At 42.2% G+C, this 17,974-nt stretch overlaps 1 protein-coding gene across 4 annotated transcripts in view; it reads left to right on the top strand.

Annotated features, from left to right (window-relative positions):
• GPR107 (G protein-coupled receptor 107) overlaps positions 1-17,974 on the top strand; it is a gene marked incomplete at its 3' end in the record, with an annotated part of 38,593 nt that overhangs the window by 9,839 nt on the left and 10,780 nt on the right. For 2 of the 4 annotated variants that reach the window (XR_014227022.1, XM_082295464.1), the window contains exons 9-17: positions 1,292-1,425; positions 2,117-2,192; positions 3,177-3,250; positions 3,812-3,929; positions 4,846-4,976; positions 6,736-6,779; positions 15,211-15,260; positions 15,995-16,078; positions 16,864-16,988. Coding sequence is in view for 2 of the 4 variants with exons in the window: in XM_082295464.1 (XP_082151590.1) it covers positions 1,292-1,425; positions 2,117-2,192; positions 3,177-3,250; positions 3,812-3,929; positions 4,846-4,976; positions 6,736-6,779; positions 15,211-15,260; positions 15,995-16,078; positions 16,864-16,988 (836 nt within the window). Of the gene's footprint in view, positions 1-1,291; positions 1,426-2,116; positions 2,193-3,176; positions 3,251-3,811; positions 3,930-4,845; positions 4,977-6,735; positions 6,780-15,210; positions 15,261-15,994; positions 16,079-16,863; positions 16,993-17,974 lie in introns of those variants that run through there. The other 2 variants (XR_014227023.1, XM_082295465.1) reach the window with 2 other exon arrangements.

Raw genomic sequence — 17,974 nt, 5'->3', positions numbered from 1 at the left:
TCCAGCTCCAGCTTGTAACCAAGCACACACTGCACATGAGTGCACAAATGGGGTGGGAAGTGATTCAGAATTGTGTGCCAGTCTCTGCAGTGGCATTTCTGGAAGAAGTGACAACTGTAAAGAGTTAAAATACTGGTTTTGCAGAAATGCCTGAAAATCTGAAGACTGGATGTGGGCTGGGTTCAGTCCACAGTTGTGACCTGATGCTGTAATGGGATGGGAGCTACAGCAGCTGCTTGTGTTTTGCTGCACTCAAAAGTCACTTTTCTCTTTACATGATTGCAGATATTAAGGCTGTTGCTGCAATGTAAATTGTTGGTATTTGAAGTCAGTGTTTTTGCTTTTTCTGGCCTAATTAAAGATGTGTTTTTATGGTGTTAGATACACATCCTAAAGGCAATATATTCTAGCAAATGTCTCATCTCTTTTGACGTACAAGGGTTTGGTCCTATGTGGTTTTGGTCATTATCAGAGCTTGGGCTTTCACTATTTTCTCTTTCCTGTGCTCATGCTGGTGTATAATGAGCTGGTCTGGTATGAATCCTCTCGCTGATCAACGTACCTAAGCCAGATCAGCCCCTGAACTGCTTTTTACACGTTTGTGTTAATGCTACTGCAAGGGAACATGGAGGTGATAAAACTTAGCAGCCGTAACTTGACTCAGACTACTTTAAATCTGCTTCTGAATTTGTATGTTTAGAAGACCAGCTTTCCTGAATTGCTGTTTGTCACTTTGACCCACTGAAGAAATTGGAAAGCGAAGAAAGCCTGGGTGATTGTCCTGCTGGGATGTACTTAAGAGATGCAGGACAGCTTCAGTACTTCACACCAGACTCGATGCATTATTTTATTGAAGTGATAGCACATATGACTAAGCCACTTAGGGGTATAAATAGGATGCTAAACAATGCTTCTGTTTTCTCAGTCACAGGATAATAGGCTGGCAGCCTATTGTAGATACTGTTTCTGAATCAAAGGTGGGCAAATTGTGACATTTGGTAGAGAGAACAACTATTCTTTGAGAGAATTACTTTGCCTTTCTGAATTATGTTGCATAACTGAAGTACTGTTTTCCAAGAGGACGATTCTTGTGAGAATAGTTTTGCAAAATGTTTAGAGATTCTTGAGGATAAAGAGTAGGTTTTGGTTTTTTTCTGAGTCTCATAAGTCACCACTTCAGAAACACTCATTTTAAATGAGTGAATTTGATTGTGAAATGTAATTGTTAACTCAGTGCTTTAACAAAAATTTTTTTTTTCAACTGTACCCATAACACACCTTTAATATTCAGATAGATATTACGGAAAAGAATCCTGAAAGCTACCTCTCAGCAGGTGAAATCCCACTGCCAAAACTTTACATTTCCATGGCTATCTTCTTTTTCCTGTCTGGGACTGTATGGATCCACATACTTCGTAAACGCAGGTAAGTTCCGTTCTGTGACAAGTGGGGGCCTACTTTGATTTTTATTTTTCATTCCTCCTCTTGTAATGTCCAAGTCACAGTCATATTTGATCACTTAAAACTCCAAGTCTGGCTAAGTATTGTATGCTTTACGCACACAGTTTATATTTGAAAACTGCTTCAGACAGTATTGTTATTTCAGACTGTCACGCTAAACTTATCAAATCTTATGTTGAAAGTTCTTCAGGTAGTGTGTGGCAAAAAATAGACAGGAAATTCCTGTAGTTGATGTCAAAAGGAGATGATTTTGAAAATAAATAACAAGAAAAAATTGATCACTTTTTTTCATATGGGAAATGGCAACTTACAGCATAAGAGCCATAAATATCTTGATTGTGGTTTGAGTTATGGTTAGCAAATTTTCTAACAGTTAAGATATGTATATATATGTGGGATATTCTTATTAATTAATAATTTCAATTACCCCAAGCAGTAAAAATCAGGGGTTTAGAACATAATGTTGAACTGTTGCTCAGAATGTTACAGAAACTTGGACTGCAGCATTAAGGGGAATCTTTTTACACTAATGGTCAGCTCAGCCTGGGAGCAACTGCTTGACACTTACAGAAAATTTTAAAGAAATACCCTTGGAAGCTGAAATTTTTACTGCTGGCTTTTAAGTAATGCTCTTCCTTCTTTTTCTTCTTCCCAGAAATGACGTATTTAAGATCCACTGGCTCATGGCAGCCCTTCCTTTCACCAAATCATTGTCCTTAGTCTTCCATGCGGTGCGTACATCATCTCTGCCTGAAGGTGTTGAGCTAGGAAGTAAAAACATGGAATCCAGGACATGCTGTTAGGGAAATCTGCTTTGGAGAGGGGACACTGGGAGGGAGAGCTGGTCTTAATACTGAAGCAGTAGAACTGGACTGCAGCTCTTGGGTGGAAGTGTTTGTTTTTATCAGCAAATTGTGACTTTAAATACAATTGAGATCGTGGTCTGAAGTGTTGAAGCAGCAAGGGTTGGAGGTTGAATGAGTTCCACACATTTTAATGTTTCAGCCATCTGTGGCTGGCCTGAAAGCTTGAGCTGTGCTACTGCTTCAGCTCCAGGGCTTGCAGTAAATATTAATAAATTAGAACCTTGATGAATGTTTGTGAAATTCAAGGGCAAGGAAGTATTATGGTGTATGGTAACAGACCTCAGCTTATCAGCTCTGAGACTTTCCATAGATAGTATCTGTGTTGAATTGCATTGACTTTGCCTTTCCACTGGAAATATCTCATGAACAACGGTAATGGCAAGCATTTAATCATTCAGTGTTTGTGCCAGCCATGATTTTCACCTTCATGTCCATGGTATTACACCTGCTACAAGTATTTTTGGAGTCTGATAAAGTGAATGTGGCTTCCAGTGAAAATGAAACTAGCAAGCCTCTAGTCACTTAATGCAACTGAATCTGAAAAATGAATGAATAAATAGGTTCCAACTGCAGTTGTTTCACTACAGTTAAGTAGGGGAGTTGTGTGGGAAGGATGTAGATTGTACAAGACACATCCACTAGCACTTGGGAAATAGAGCAAATGGAAATGATCTCATTGTTGCTAAACAAAAGTAGAATGTGTTGGGAGGAAGTGCTCTAAATGTGACAGAGCTGGGTTTGTACACACTGACTGGAAAGCAAAACTGGAAGTGGATGTGGAGCAGAGCTGTTTTTAGGGGATGGGATGTCAAAGAGCAGCTTGTGAAGTGCTGTATTTTCTGCTTCCAGATCGACTATCACTACATCTCTTCTCAGGGATTCCCCATTGAGGGCTGGGCTGTTGTTTATTACATCACTCACCTGTAAGTATGTCAGAACATTGATGTGATAGATTCAAATTGCCACTGGGGCTGTCTCTCTCCTGAACAAAGTAGGAAATTGTTGTGTTCTCATTCAGACCGCCAAAGACTCAGCAATCAGCCCTGTGTGAAGTGGAAAGCTCCACTTACAGGGGGCAGCTGCAGAGAATTGGCGCTTCTGTGGGTGGAGGAGTAAAATGATAACAAATGCTTTACTTTTCTTTGTTCACACTGGTATTTAAGTATCTAATTTGTTCTTGGTGTGAATGGTAAGTGGGTACAGCTGCCAGTGTTTGCTGCTGTTCACAATTGTGAATGGGTGACTCGCCCAGGAAAAGATTACATATATTGTGAATGAAGCCTAATATTGCTCTGTGATACACAGTTGTAGCAAGTACATCTGCTTTGCTATTGTGGGTTGGATAAGTGCTTGCCAAAATTACGGATAAGGAAAGCATTTGTTTGGGTTTGTGGCTTTATTGGCTGTGGGAGAAACCTGGGCAGAAGAGGAAGTGTGATGAAATAAAATAAAGTCTCTCACTGCAGTGTCTGTTTCTCTTCCAGACTGAAGGGAGCTCTTCTGTTCATCACTATTGCCCTCATTGGCACAGGCTGGGCTTTCATTAAGCACATCCTGTCAGATAAAGACAAAAAAATTTTCATGATTGTCATCCCACTTCAGGTGAGGACTGAGCTGTGCTGATACTTCCTGTCTTGTGGGAGAGCTGCTTGTGCAAACTGGAAAAGGCTGTGAAAGCTTCACACAGTACCATGTAGTTCTTGCTTGTATGAGCCTCTTGGTTATTTCCTAGTCTGGAAGTTACTGTAATTCTCCCAGTTTTTATCTCATAGTGATCAAACAGTTTCAGCAGATGAAAACTGGCTATAAGAGCAGGGCAAAACTTGGGCTGAAAAACAGTGCTAAACAGCTAAGCAGAGGAATTGAATTGAAGTTGTCATTGCTGAAATGCTTGCTGAATGGATTAATGAAATAAAAAATGGGAAAACCAAGACTTTTAGGCCTGTTGGGTCAGAGAGAAGCATTCCTAGTTGTTCAAAGTGATCAGTGCTGGTCTCCTACTCCAGGAACTGAAGTACATAGGAGAGCAGCACTTTTTTTTGTTGTTGTATGTAGAAGAGATTTTCTGCCTTTCCAGATGAAATCCCTTACCAGAAGTATATGTAATTAGTGTTTGAGGCTCTTAGCGAGCTCAGGTGTGGAGTACAAAAGATGGTCAATAACCAGCCTGAATTACTGGCTTTATTTAGAACTACATGTTTTCACCATTGGCTGTATGTGTCACACAGTCCTGCTTCTGTGCTTCAGTAAATAAATTCTGCTCCTTTTATCTTGACTGATACAGTAGATTCAGCACAGTATATAACAAAAGAACTACTTCCTGAATGTCAGCAGAAATAAGTTCCCTTCAGTTTTATTTCTGTAAATCTTGTGAAGATGCTGCTGAATGTGTGACTTTTGGATGTAGATCTGTAGAAAAATTATTGATGTCACTGACTGGGCTTTTGCTGAGTTGACAGCCCACCTGTAGTGGCTCCTTGGGCAGTTTCTAAACCATGAACAATGTCTTGTTGTGTAGGTACTGGCAAATGTGGCCTACATTATCATAGAGTCAACAGAGGAGGGGACAACTGAGTATGGACTGTGGAAGGAAATCCTTTTCCTGGTGGACTTGCTGTGCTGTGGAGCCATCCTATTCCCAGTGGTATGGTGAGTTGCTCTGTGTGGAAAACACGTGAGCTAATGGGCATCGACAGCTCTGCCAAAGCAAAAGAAGGCAGTGGTTCTGTGGAGTCAAGCATTCTGTTAACTTTTATAAAGCTCATCAGCCTTAACATTTCAGTCTAGTGCTCTGGAAGACACTTGTTTTGGGGATGTTAGAGTGGGGATAAGGTAAGGTGGGTGGCAGTTTGTGGCCAACACTCTGCAGGCTGTAGGTGCTCTTGAAACTTGAAATTTTGCAGAAATGTTGACTCTCTAAACTGAAAAATGGGATTTGGCTTCACTGACTGAGATTAGATACTTGACTGCTAAATTTCAAAACAGTAGTGGTGTCTAAGATCAGGGCTGCCTTCAGGCAGAGTAGCTGTATGTTTATTTGACTGTTTATAAGAAATAATCCCACAGGGAGCATTTCCCCACCCTTCCTTCCACTCTACTTGGCAAGGAATAATGTTGGTTATGTAAAACTCAACCAAAACACAGATAATTCAGATAAACACTATCGTTGCTGCTTGCCAGTTAGACAGAACATTTATCTTCTAAATGCATTTTGTCTTAATTGGATAAACAGCTGAGTTTAAAGGAGGATATCAAGGACCTTCTGGCTCCTTGGTTAATAAACACAGAATATTCTTCTTTTTCTCCAGTATCTCCATTAATTTTTTCTGAAATGCAGATTATATAAATGTCTGGTAACATGTCATCACTCTGGAGTATAACTCTTGAGTGTTTCAGAGAAAGGTGTTGCTCAGTAGATGGAAATAAGCTTCAGCTTGACTTGTGAAGGTGGGTTTCAACTGTCCTTCCCTTCCCCTACACACTCCTGGTGGCTTTCTGCCAAGGCTGGGAGATGTCTTCCAAGAAATTTCTCACTTGTCCTTCCTCTTGCTCCAGTCAAAATGGTTCAGCTCTGAGGTTGCAAGCATTTGGCAATGGTAATTAAAAACTCAGGGATATTAACTTCAATTGCAGAGAAACTCCATTTCCCATGATAAAGCTGACTTTTGCAGTCACAGTTCATGCTACCCGATGCTGGAATCTGTATGTCCAACCTAGTGAGGTGTTGGTACAAAACTTACTTTCCTTAGAGGAATTGTATCTGAAGAACAAATGTGAGCTGTCTTGTGACTGTTTGTAGTGTGCAACCAGTGTTCCTGCATTGCCATGGTGCCAACATAAACTGGCAGCAAAGCCCCTGACATAAAATCCTGCCCCTTTTTCCTCTGGATAGTGTCACTGCAGCTGGTGGGATGACTCATGTGAGCAAGGTGACTAAGACTTGGCCCCTGAATTTACATTCCTGCAGGGTAGTTTCTGTTACATAAGTTGCCTATGTAGACATGTAAGCTATAATCAACTATTTAAATGAAAAGAGCTTAAAAGAGCAGTAAGATGCCAAATGCTTGGCAGTACTTTGAAGAGTAGCTCAGCTTAATTGTACAAGTGGAAAGCATTATGCTGGAAAATGCCCCAGTTTCTCACTCTGCTCCCTCCCTCCCACAAAGCATTCTGTAGGCTGAAGTAGGTTTTAGCAATCTGCTTTCATAATTCCAAGGAAATAGAGATACTTGAGATGACTGCCTGAGCTGGGGGCATGAGGATGAAGTGTGGGCAGTGTTAAGCACAGTTAATTATGAGCATACTCCAGCCATAAAGAGCTAACAAAACTGGTCAGTGATCTAGAGGACTACTGTAAAAAGGGAATGTCAAACTTACCATTAATCTATTCTTTATTTTTATTTTTCAGGTCAATAAGGCATTTGCAAGAGGCTTCAGCAACAGATGGGAAAGGCAAGTAGTCTGTATTCTGTTCTCCTCTTTTATGCCACATGTTATAATGCCAGAATTTCAAACACATGATGCTGATTTAAAAACCAAACGAAGACTATAGATCTACACTGTATTAGTGTCACTCTGCTTTTCCTCAGTGGGCTCATGGGAATAACTTTTGGAAAATGACCTTTTTCTTGTATTGCTTTGATTATCAGAACTGGAATGTGTAACCCATTCTCTGCTACTTGCAGAGTAGCAGAGCTACACATGACATCTAGAGCAAGTCATCTTGACAGATTTGCCATTTTTTCCTCACTTGAGTGTTCAGAAACAGAACTAGAAATGAATTCCGGAATTGCTGACTATTAGCCCAAATAGACCCACTTATTTCAATTTCTGCAGAAATGTATTCCTGACAAAATAGAGGGAAATAAACTTTATTATGAAACAAAACAACTTGGCACTCAATATAGCACAGTTCCTAACTTGTCCATGTTTGTACAGCAGCTCCAAGAGCTGCCTGTGGAAAGTGGAGTTATGTTTATTGTAGCACTGAATAGGAGCTGGTGGATGGAAAGCCCAAATGTGGCTGCTGTAGCTTGTGCTTTTCCTGCCTTATCTGCTCATTTCTTCTGGATTAGTTCCTTGGATGCAAGCTGTGGAGCACAGCACTGGCTTCTTTGGAAGCAGGCAGCCTTTTCCACCTTCTGTCATTCAGTGGCTTACTCTTCAAAGCTTCATTTGTAGAAGGTCATTTGTTGGCAACAGCCTTTTAACCCCAGTCCCATCCTTTAACTCTTGTCTCTCCTTTCTGGGGATCTGTTCCCAGGTCTGGATACTTCTTCCAGCCATTTCCTTGGCTTTCACTGACACTTCAGCATTTCACTGCTGATTGTCCCTGTAGGTGAAATGTAAGGCTGAGTACTGAACTTAGCTTTGTGCAGACCACATTTTTTGCCATCTGTTAAATTTAAACAACACTTATGATGAGCCTAGCATGCTTTTTTGATGTTCCAGACTGTTAAAAAAGCCACCAAACAACAGCCCTATGTGCTCAAAAAACTGCCCCAAACCTAATGGTGGAAAATTACTAACTTCTAATAGAAAATGTTAAAAAGGTCAGTTATAATAGCATAATATAAATGTTATTGGTAGCTTTCTTATCAGTGTGTTCACTTGGGCTCAGTGGCATTTACTGATGGATTTGTTTTACCTTGTCCACTGAGCATATGTTCTGGAGTATTCATGCTCTTACCATTAAAAAGTCTGATAAGTTCAGATTTCCTTGAAGCAGTCTTTCTTCTGAATGAAGGACTTCACACGTCAGGTGTTTTTCTTAGCTGGGTGGCAGTGGACCTGGCTGTCCTGGTGCTGAGCACACAGCCATTAATGCACGTAATTAAGACATAAACCCTTCAAATCTGTGTGGCCCCAGCTGATCTCCCTGTACCTGCTTTGGTTCTTATCACAAGATGGTGCTGTGGAGTTTGATGAACCTCAGACATTCTGAGGAGGAGAAAAGTGAGGTGGCCAGCAGCAGGGATGTTCAGTGTAAAGGTTCAACCTACCCCCTGTCCTTCATATGGCATGAATCCAGACCTGAGTAAATCCAAGCAGTTCTATAGGATGGACTGTAGTGTGTAAAAAGTGTGGAGGTAAAAAAAATGGTAATCTGAGAGGAACTGGCTGTGCCCTTAAGGTCTGGTTTAGTCCTCTGTTTTGTGTTGCTCTCCATGGGTAACGATGCTCTTCATTGTGAATGTTGCTTGTGAATCACCTACTGCTGTCACCAGCTTTACCTACTGGTGTTGCCATCTGGTTGTACAGATCCTGCAAGTTCAGTAACTGTGTATTTAGAGGGACTTAGCAACTGTGTTATGCTACACCGATAATAAAAGAATAGCTAAGGGAAAGATTTTCAGGGAAAACATTGCACAGGCTGAGAGCAGATTGTGGCCAGGAGAGCTGCAGTGCTGGGACTCACTTGAGAAACACAATCTGGTTGGACTATTTAGAGGCTGTTGGTAGGAGCCCACAGGGAGCAAGTGAATGGTAATGTGTTGCCAGAAACAGAATGTTACCTAGTGTTGTCATGCTGCTAGTGTGTCTGGTTGAGAAAACCAAAAGTGATTTGGTTGCACTGTAAAAAGGTGAAATCATTCAGGCTTATCAATGACTACTCTTTACTAGAACAACGTGCTCTGTAAGCTTCCCTTGGAGGCCCTGTTCTGCAGAGGTGCTGCTTGATGTCTCAGCTTCTCATGAGAATAAAAGATAGAACTGGTGCTAACTGTTAAATCACCAGCATTTTTTTTCCCTGCAGTTTAAGGTAGTTTTCTCCTGAAGTAATAAAAGTTACTGGATCCTCTCATTATGCAGTTTTACTGTCCTGTGATTAGAGCTGGCTGGATCATGTGCAGACACTCCTAGCTGGGCTGCCTCTGGCCTGCTGGGATTTATTGTCTAGTCAAAGGCTGCTTTGCTTTCCCTGTTCTCTCACACAGACTTCATTAACTTATAGGATATACTGGGGAATTACATACTACACATTCAATAGCTGTTTCTCCTGGCACTGAGTCTTCTGGTGACATCCTTGCCAGTGAGGAGGATCTAAGGAAAATTATTTTTGCTTCCTTGCATCTATTAGGACTAACAACTCCAGGACTCTATGGCTCAGTATCCTGGTGGTGTTTCCTGACTGTTTGTCTTGTTCTCTTCCAACTGCTTCTCCACCTGTGTTCCAGTTTGGCCAAATTTAGAAATACATCCTCTGAGAGAAGGCACAACCACCCCTCCTCCACCAGGTTTGGGAAAAAATAAATTTTCCTCGAAGGAAAGTGAAAGAGATAAAAACGATTTATTTAACAAACACACAGGAAAAGGATAATAATGCTAAATGATAAAACCTCTCGCTCTGCTGAGAGAAACCTGGGGGAAAATTCAGAGTCCTTCGTAGATCTCTCTCCCCCTCCTTGGAGCTGGGACGGGGTGGTGGGCCCACCTCCAGGGCCAAGGCCTCGGTGGAAAATCCTCCCAATGTATTCTGATGTTGAAACAGTCCAGCAGAGAGAAAAGGAAAAAACGAAGTCCCAGGAAGACAAAAGTTCAACTCTCCGGAGGAAAAGGAGCTGAGAAAAAACTGCTGAAAGCTGGCTGGAAAGAAAAGCAAGCCGGGTGCTTCCCTTCCCTCCTGCTCTCCTGCCACAGCTGAAAAAAGTGTCTCTATCTCTGTGTGACCTTGAACAAGCTGCAAACTGCTCTGGAGAAGTTTTGCTCCGTTTTTCCTCCCCCCTCTCAGGCTCAGTTTAAAAGCATAGAAAGGTATACATACTAATTTCTGGGCATAGTGCAGTGATAGGGAATACAACATCAAGTCACCCCAAGACAACCTGTTTATTAGGTAGCAGTCCCCTGGGTCAGGTGACAGCCGTGACTGGAGTGTGGCTGGACTAAGAATGAAGCAGATTTGGATTTACCAGACCTTTAGGCTGGACTTGTCATAGGCCTTTGGTTTAGCAACGTACATTAATGAAAAAGCTTGTTATAAGTGGTACTGATTTGGAGTCACTAGTTAATAGTCATTTAAACTAGAGTAGAATATTTTAAAAGAAAAACAAAGTGGGGAAGCTGGAGAAATGGGTCTAAAGCCATCATTATCTAGGGAGACCTTACATACCCAGATGCTGTGGATTGCTAGTGGAGAGTAGGCATGGCACAGTGCTATGGCTGAGTTTGAGCTGCCTGGTTGTTTGCTTTTTTCCCTTGAAGGTGATCTTTAAAGCAGTATATCTGACCTACACAGGCTTCTTATCTTGCACAGCAGTGGGCGTAAACATCCCATTTTTAGAATCTTTTTTCCTCCCCTTTTGAAATCGCCACCTTCAGACTTAAGCAAGTGCTTAGCTACACCTCTTTGATCTGTCATTATATCTTTCTTCAGGTGGGAGCCTTTGCTCTCTGTCCATTTGTAGATCTGCATTGCAAATGTCTTACAGATTTAAGGAAATCAGTCTTGCAAACTGACCTAAAATATTTCAGCCTGCAAAGTTGCTCAACTGCCACCACCTTGTTTACAGGCATCTTGAGAAAAGAGAGGGAGTGTATATATATATATTATTTATACACAATATTTGTTTGAAACTCCAAGTGTTTGGTCACTGGACCTCTCAAGTCTCATAACACACGCTTATGATCACATCCTCTGTTGTTTGAGGGAGGAATGGGGTTGGAAAGTGTTGCTGCAGTTTGTTCTGCTGGTACCTGTGTGTGTATGATGAGAGATGTGACACGGCACATGTTTTGTTGTTTTCCTGGAGCACTGCAGCATGTTACAGTTGGCAGCAGAATTAGGGGAAATACATTACAGCCTGTCGCTCCCAGGCATCATTCCCTGTGTTCTGTGCAGTGGGCAAATGATGATTAATGCTTTCGTGCTTGCCCCCATGTCAGGAAAAACCATTTGCAGTATGCAGTGTCTTCCTGCTGCTGTGCCATGAAAATGCTGTGAGCAAAGAGCCTGGTCCTGTGTGGTGCAGAGCAACCTGTGCTTGGCTAGGCTCAGCACCACTTCCAGGTGCCCCAGATAGCTGTCCAGGGTTGATGTGGCAACTCTGTTGGAGGTACAGTGCTTCTCCTGTACTTTGGACTTTCATCTGACCCTGGTGGAGAGCTTTTGTGCCAAATGGCTGATGTGGTTTGGGACATTCAAGATTAACTAATCTGTGCCACCTTCTTGTGCGTGACACTGGGCATTGCTGTATCTGTCTTACCTCTTCTTTCTACTACAGGAATGCTTTTAAGGAGAGAACTCTAGAGACTGTAGAGCCACACTTTTCAGAGCTGCTTTTTTGAGGGCTAGATCTACGTGTACTGCATCGTGGGGGAGAGCAGAAAGCTTCCGTTTATGGTTTGATAATGGCACAGATCACATCTCAAATGCACCAGCATGAGTAGGGCAAGCAAAGCATTGCAGAAATACTCTCAGCTGTACCTTGAGCACGTTCACTGGCTGCATTATGGTTTGTCTTTATGGATTGTATTGTCTGGGCTCGAGCTCCCCATGCCCTCAGCTGCAATCCTGTGATTGTTACTACATACATATATCTGAAAAGATCAGATTTATTCATCAGAAGGCTATTGTGTGGTGTGCAGTGAATGGTCCATCTTCTTTTTCCATCTTATAGACAGCCTCAACATTGGAAATTAGCATGGGGACAATCTCAAAAGGAGACTGCTTATCAAAATACTGGAGTGTGCTGTGTTTTGATTGATGTAGATCAGGCTGTTGCAGGCACAAGCTGTTAAAGTAAATGGTGATAGAGAGGGAAAACTGAGAGAAGCAAGGTATAGATGTTATAAATCTTTCTTGGAGATGACTTCTCTTTTTTTAATTATTGTCTGAAAGAGATGGAACATAGGCGTGAATTAATTTCTAAAACCTTTGGTGGAAGGTCTCTTTTAATTTTTTTTTTTCCTTCTCTGCAGTTAAGTACTGTCCTTTGCAGAATGGTTATCATACTCGAAATATAAATTTACCCAACCTTTACTGCATGCTGTGGTTGCTGCTGTGTTATCACAGCCTTACAGGTTTGGATTGCAAGTGATTCAAGTTGTAAGTGACAGCTGCTGGCTGAGCCTTTCTCCTTGTGAATGCTGCTGTCACTGTCTGGGCTGCCAGGCTGAGGTGAACAGAAATCTTTGAGTGTCCAGGATAGCAAGACTCCAGTATTACTGCTTGGAGCACATTCAGCCTGTGAGGAAGCAGTTCACAGGCTGCTGATGCCAAGCAATGATGATTTTAGATTTTTCTCCAGAACAGTGTGTCCTGTAACTTTGAATTGTTTAAAAAAGCCTGGCAGAATTTTGTAGACATGCATTAATGCTGACTTACGTATCTGATAGCGGAGAGAAATATTGCTGCAGTTGAGGAGAGCAAGTCAGCTTCCACAGGTGACTCCTTAGCCTTTCTCCTTGGTGGTGATTGTCTTTTTTTTCCTCTCCTTCCCCTTCTTTCCCGTGCTCAGACATTCTGGATATGTGGCTATACCAATTTATGACTCTTTGCTATTGATTATTGTCTTGGGTTTGGAGACAAAACTTCAGGAGGAAACACTCTGGAATGAGTGTCTCCTCCGAAGGGAAAAGGGCCTCCCCTTTTCCTCCACAAGGACGAGTGGAGAGTGGAAAAAAACCCAAACAAAACAGGGTAGAACAGGGAAAGAAAACCCTCAAAATACAAGAGATTCCTGGAGAGGGAACAGACACATGGGCTCGGACCAGCCGGCACCACCCGCAGGCTCCCTGGACCGGCGAGGAGGGAAGGGAGGCAGTGAGGCAAGGGGGAGGAAAGGGAAAAAAAGAACAAGAAAAAAACCCAACAAAACCTTTTCCCAGCTAGCTGGAACACAAAGGAAACCAAAAAGCAGCACAATGCTCCCGGTGCACTCCCTCCCGAACCCTGCCCACAGCCCCCCAGCCCCGAGCCCTAGGGCTGAACCACTGAACCAAGCCGCACTCGGGCCCTGTGGCCCAGCCCCCGGGGCCATCATAAAGGCAGTGTCCTTGGGCATTGAGCTGATGGTTAGGGAATAAAGCAGCTTCATAGCATCAGCCCAGGGCAATTATCATGATGAGTAGGTGAGATGTTGAGCTGTGCTCCATCAGCTGGGAGAGGTGGAATTATGACACCTCAGTTGGCAGTCAGATCTTTGGCTTTGCTGTCCTTTCATCCTATGCAGTGCTTGAATCCATCAGAAATTACTCCCCAGCTTGCTGGCATTGACTGTAGAGCACTGATAGACCGGCAGTTTGAATCACAGCTGTTGAGTTGGTGTTCCTTCAACTACAAAGCCTGGTAATTCTCCTGGCCTGTCAATGCACCAACTGGTGGCAGCTCTTGAAGTTGGATGCCTTGAGTTCAAAATAGATCCTTCTGTGTGCAAACCGGTGTGTGGGAAATCACAAGATCTTCATGGTCACACTCAATGCAGCTCTCTCTAAATAGGACAATACTGCTTCCCTGTTTCACAATTCAGTGCACTTATCATGCATATTTACATGTTTCAATCTTTCACCAACTCTATTAGGAAAAGCTTTTAACTTTAGGTCATCAGGCAGTTTATGCCTTGTGTTGGTCAGGTGCTGCTCTTAGAGTGTGTGTGCTGGAGGAGGGTTTGTATCTGGCTCAAGGTGTCTGTAGCTTTCAGCAGTTCCCCTGGAACACTAAAGGTAAACTGGGAATGGACACTTGATCTCTAGATTATAAAAGTAGTTTTATAACAGAGTGCTGTCTGTCTTCGGTGTAGTTTCTGTAGTGGGAACCTACAGGAATTTATTTGCAGTGGTGCATTTGACATTTCCTTTACATAAGAAACACTGCTTTGTTTTTGTCAGAGGAGGTGAAGCATTTCTTTGGAAGCTGTTAGCCCTTCTCTCCCTCATCTGAAATACTTCATTTTGCTCTCTTGTGAACCTGAAGACCTTACATGCAAATACATGCAGCCTTTTATAAATCTTTGCAGTGGCTGAGTTCTGTGAGGGGGTGCAGGTAAACTTAAGCTCGATGTATTGCACTTTCACATCTGATTAATACGTTATGAGGACTTGGAGGGAGCACCAGTAAATACGTGGCAGTATTTTTTAACTGGCAGCTCCTGTTCATTGGCTCTAAACTGTGTCTCTGTAAGCTGTCAACATATCTTGGACTCTTTGCCTCTCATGTTGTCACAAAAGCATCAGTGGCCTATGTTTGTAATCCTGCTGCACATCTAAAAGCTGACTCTCAGACCAGAGCTGACAGCTGCTCCATCTGTTGTTGACCTCAGCTCGTTCACATGAATGTTCTGTGCTGCTCCAGCTGATGTGATCTGTGCAATGTGCACAGGTTTGCCTGGGGCCTCAGCTTGCGTGTTGGGGAACTGTTTGGGATGATTTCCCATTTCACTTGTGAGTTGTGGCTGATCCATGAATGATAGAGGACCCTGCTTAGGTATTCAAGTGCTGTGCTGCTGTTTAGCAAGATACAGTGGTTCCCAGAGCTGTGATTACCTCGAAGTTGCTCAGCTCAGCTGAAGGCACAGAGCAGGTCAGGGAGGGCTCTAGAAAAGACAGGATTTTCTAGGAGGCAGTGTCAGGTGGTGTGGCCCTTCTGGCAGGAGCAAGGTGCCAGTGTGTAGTTGGCCGTATACAGGTAGAGGAAGGTTCTGTATTGCAGAGTGTGTGCATATAAAATTTAGTTTAAAAGCAATCTCAGTTCCCTTTTTAAGAGTGAATTCACCCCAGCCTGGGAGTTGTCCTGTATGTGGACACGCCAGGTTGGCCCACCTCAGGACAAATCCTTCTAGCCTAGGATTACCTGAGTTTTGACCACTTGCCTACCCTGCAGACAGGCATCAAAAGAAACTGTCTCATGTTAACAATTTTCTGATGGACTTTTGTGTTCTCTTGATAGCTGCCATTAACCTTGCAAAGCTGAAGCTCTTCAGACATTACTATGTCATGGTAAGTAAAACACCTGCACACATGCATGTGGGGAACTTGGAAGCTGTTTGGAGCTTTTGATGGAATACTTGTTGGAAACTACTGTAGCTGGTGGATGTGATAGAGGCTCTTGGCACTGCTGTGCTCTGGCATCTTGGTCAACTGGCTTACAATCCTAAAAGCAACTTCCTTTTTTTTCTCCTAATGGTTGTATCCTTCTGTCTCTCTTTAAATTCCAGCTATTTGTAATGCTTCCTGATTTCCTCTGGAGACAGCTTGAGCTGCCAGTTGAATTGATGGGCTTGAATAACGTACTGTAAATTCGCTAAAAATTAAACTTGGGACCAAATGGTGCCTGGAGATGCATGTGTGCAGTTTCTGATTAAGTCAGTGGGAGCCATGAGTATGTTTCCCAGGAGAACACAGGCTTCTTAATGATTTCCAACAGCCTCATTTCAAGCTCTTCTAAGTGGCAAGAGTAATAAATTACAATTGTGATTCTTGAAATTCTATGAAATTGTAATACTTGAAGCATTTCCTGCTGTAACTTGAATATGTTACCAATAGCTTGAGTTATTGGATGTTCAACAAGCAGTAGAGCCCTCAGCCTATATCTTCCATGTTTATTGAGGAGCATAATAAGGCTAGTCTGCCATAATGAGTTGTCTGGGAATTGCTTGAGCTATTTCTCTGGGGTAAAAAGGTTCTATAAGGATGGTGCTATTGTTCTCATGCTTTCTCCTTTTCCTTCCCAGATTGTGTGTTACATTTACTTCACACGGATCATTGCAATTCTCATAAAGATTGCTGTTCCATTCCAGTGGAAATGGCTGTACCAGGTATTTGCCAGCAAAGGAAAATACATCCATTCCTTGATGTTTTCCTCTATTATTCCTTAAATATAACTGCACAACAAAATTCCATAAATTGTTCCTCATGTTATAGTAAAACATCTCAAAGCACAGTGCTGCACCCTGCCTCCTCCTGATTTTTATCACTGATCTGCTTAAGGTGAAAGAATATATTCTTAGTTTTATGTTTGTCCAGCAAGGCTGCTGGATGATACATGAGATGTCTGAAAGTAATTGCATTATTGATTTTTAGTCTTTCAATTTAGAAATGTCTGAAGGAAATTAATCAAGAACATACAAAGGAGAAAAAAATTAGTCAGGTTTGCTCTATGTAATTGAAGCCTCAGGGAGCCAGGGAAATATGCTTTTGCTCTTCCATCTAAGGGCTTCTTTTGCCTATGGACTTCTAAATACTTGGTTTCTTAACATATAATCCCAGTAACTGTGCAGGGAGTCCTTGGAATACATTAACTGTTGAAAATAGCAATGTAGGGATGATTTCCCCCCCTCATTTAAAAGCCAAGTCTTGCCATAGTTCTTTGAAAGCTCTGGATAGAACTGTAACTGTATTTAAAGTGACTTGGAAAACTGAAAGAACAAAGGATTTGACAGCCTTTAGCCTGGGATGAATGACAATTGGACAGGAATTACTCTGTTTCTGCTGTGGCCCAGGCCTCTTGGCCATTAAACCTTGAACCTTATGAATGAGGAGCAATGTTTCGTGACCACAGAGCGTTGCAGGAGTGAACTTAACCTTGTGTTTTCACTTGCAGCTGCTGGATGAGATGGCCACACTCGTGTTCTTTGTCCTTACTGGGTACAAGTTCCGTCCAGCATCAGACAACCCTTACCTACAGCTCTCTCAAGATGATGAGGATGACTTGGAGATGGAAGCTGTGTAAGAACCCCTCTCCCCTTTTATTTACCTCTTCACTTGATTTGAGAAAAGTAGTGTTTAAAACCAGTTTACTTTAATCTCTCTAAATCCTTCTTTGACAAAGATGAGGATCTGCTCACATTTAAAGAGGAGGTGTCTGTTCTGGTGTGTGTAAAGAGATTTGTGGTGTGCATAGGAGCCTCTGACCTGGATATTGCAGTAGTGTGGAATAAGCTGGTAAAGCTTTTCATGGGGTGAAAAGATGCCCATGAAAATATCAAGTAAGAAAGCTTCTAAGTTTAATTTAGGTCGTGGAACGTAAATGAGTTTTACAGATCATCATTAATGCTTCATATTTAGTAAAACCCAAATGAACAACAAAAATGACCCACCAATCTGCAGAACATAAATAATAATACATGTATAAAAATAATGTAGTAATAAATGAACAGGGTGTAAGGTCCCTTCTGCCTTGGCATTCAGCATATAGCTTTGCAAAAATATATCTTATGCAGCACTGAGCCAAGGAGATGGATTTTTATCAATACTCTTCCCTGGTTTATTCCCTGCTGCTGAACCACAAGGCACCACAAATGCTTCAGGACCTGAGCTAGCCTGGAAAAATTATATAGCAGGGCTCACCCTTAAGTCCCTGTCATTTTCTTTGCAGTGGTTTTCTGAGGACTTAAAAAATGAGTGGCATTTTTGAACGTGTAATTAAAAATGCCCTAAGAAATTCAGCCTGCCAGTAGTGTTGGATACAGCTTTAGGTGCCCCAGAGTCTGCTGCCTTAATAGGAGCAGAGCTAACCTAATCCTTTGGTAGTTACACATTTGATGCATAACTGCAGTTGATGTACAGGCTCAGAAGCCTGTTCCTAAGACTTTTTTCCAGTTTGGCAAATCTCCTTTACCTGGGTGAAATAAATCAACACTGTTTTTATTACAGAGGCGAAAAAGTCTATATGTGTTTGCTGTCATAGTTAGCTCAGAAAGAAATGAATCTTA

This window comes from Coloeus monedula (assembly GCF_965178545.1).
Source record: "Coloeus monedula genome assembly, chromosome: 21".
In the NCBI taxonomy this organism is placed as follows: domain Eukaryota; kingdom Metazoa; phylum Chordata; class Aves; order Passeriformes; family Corvidae; genus Coloeus; species Coloeus monedula.
This window is presented reverse-complemented; position numbering and strand designations above follow the sequence as displayed.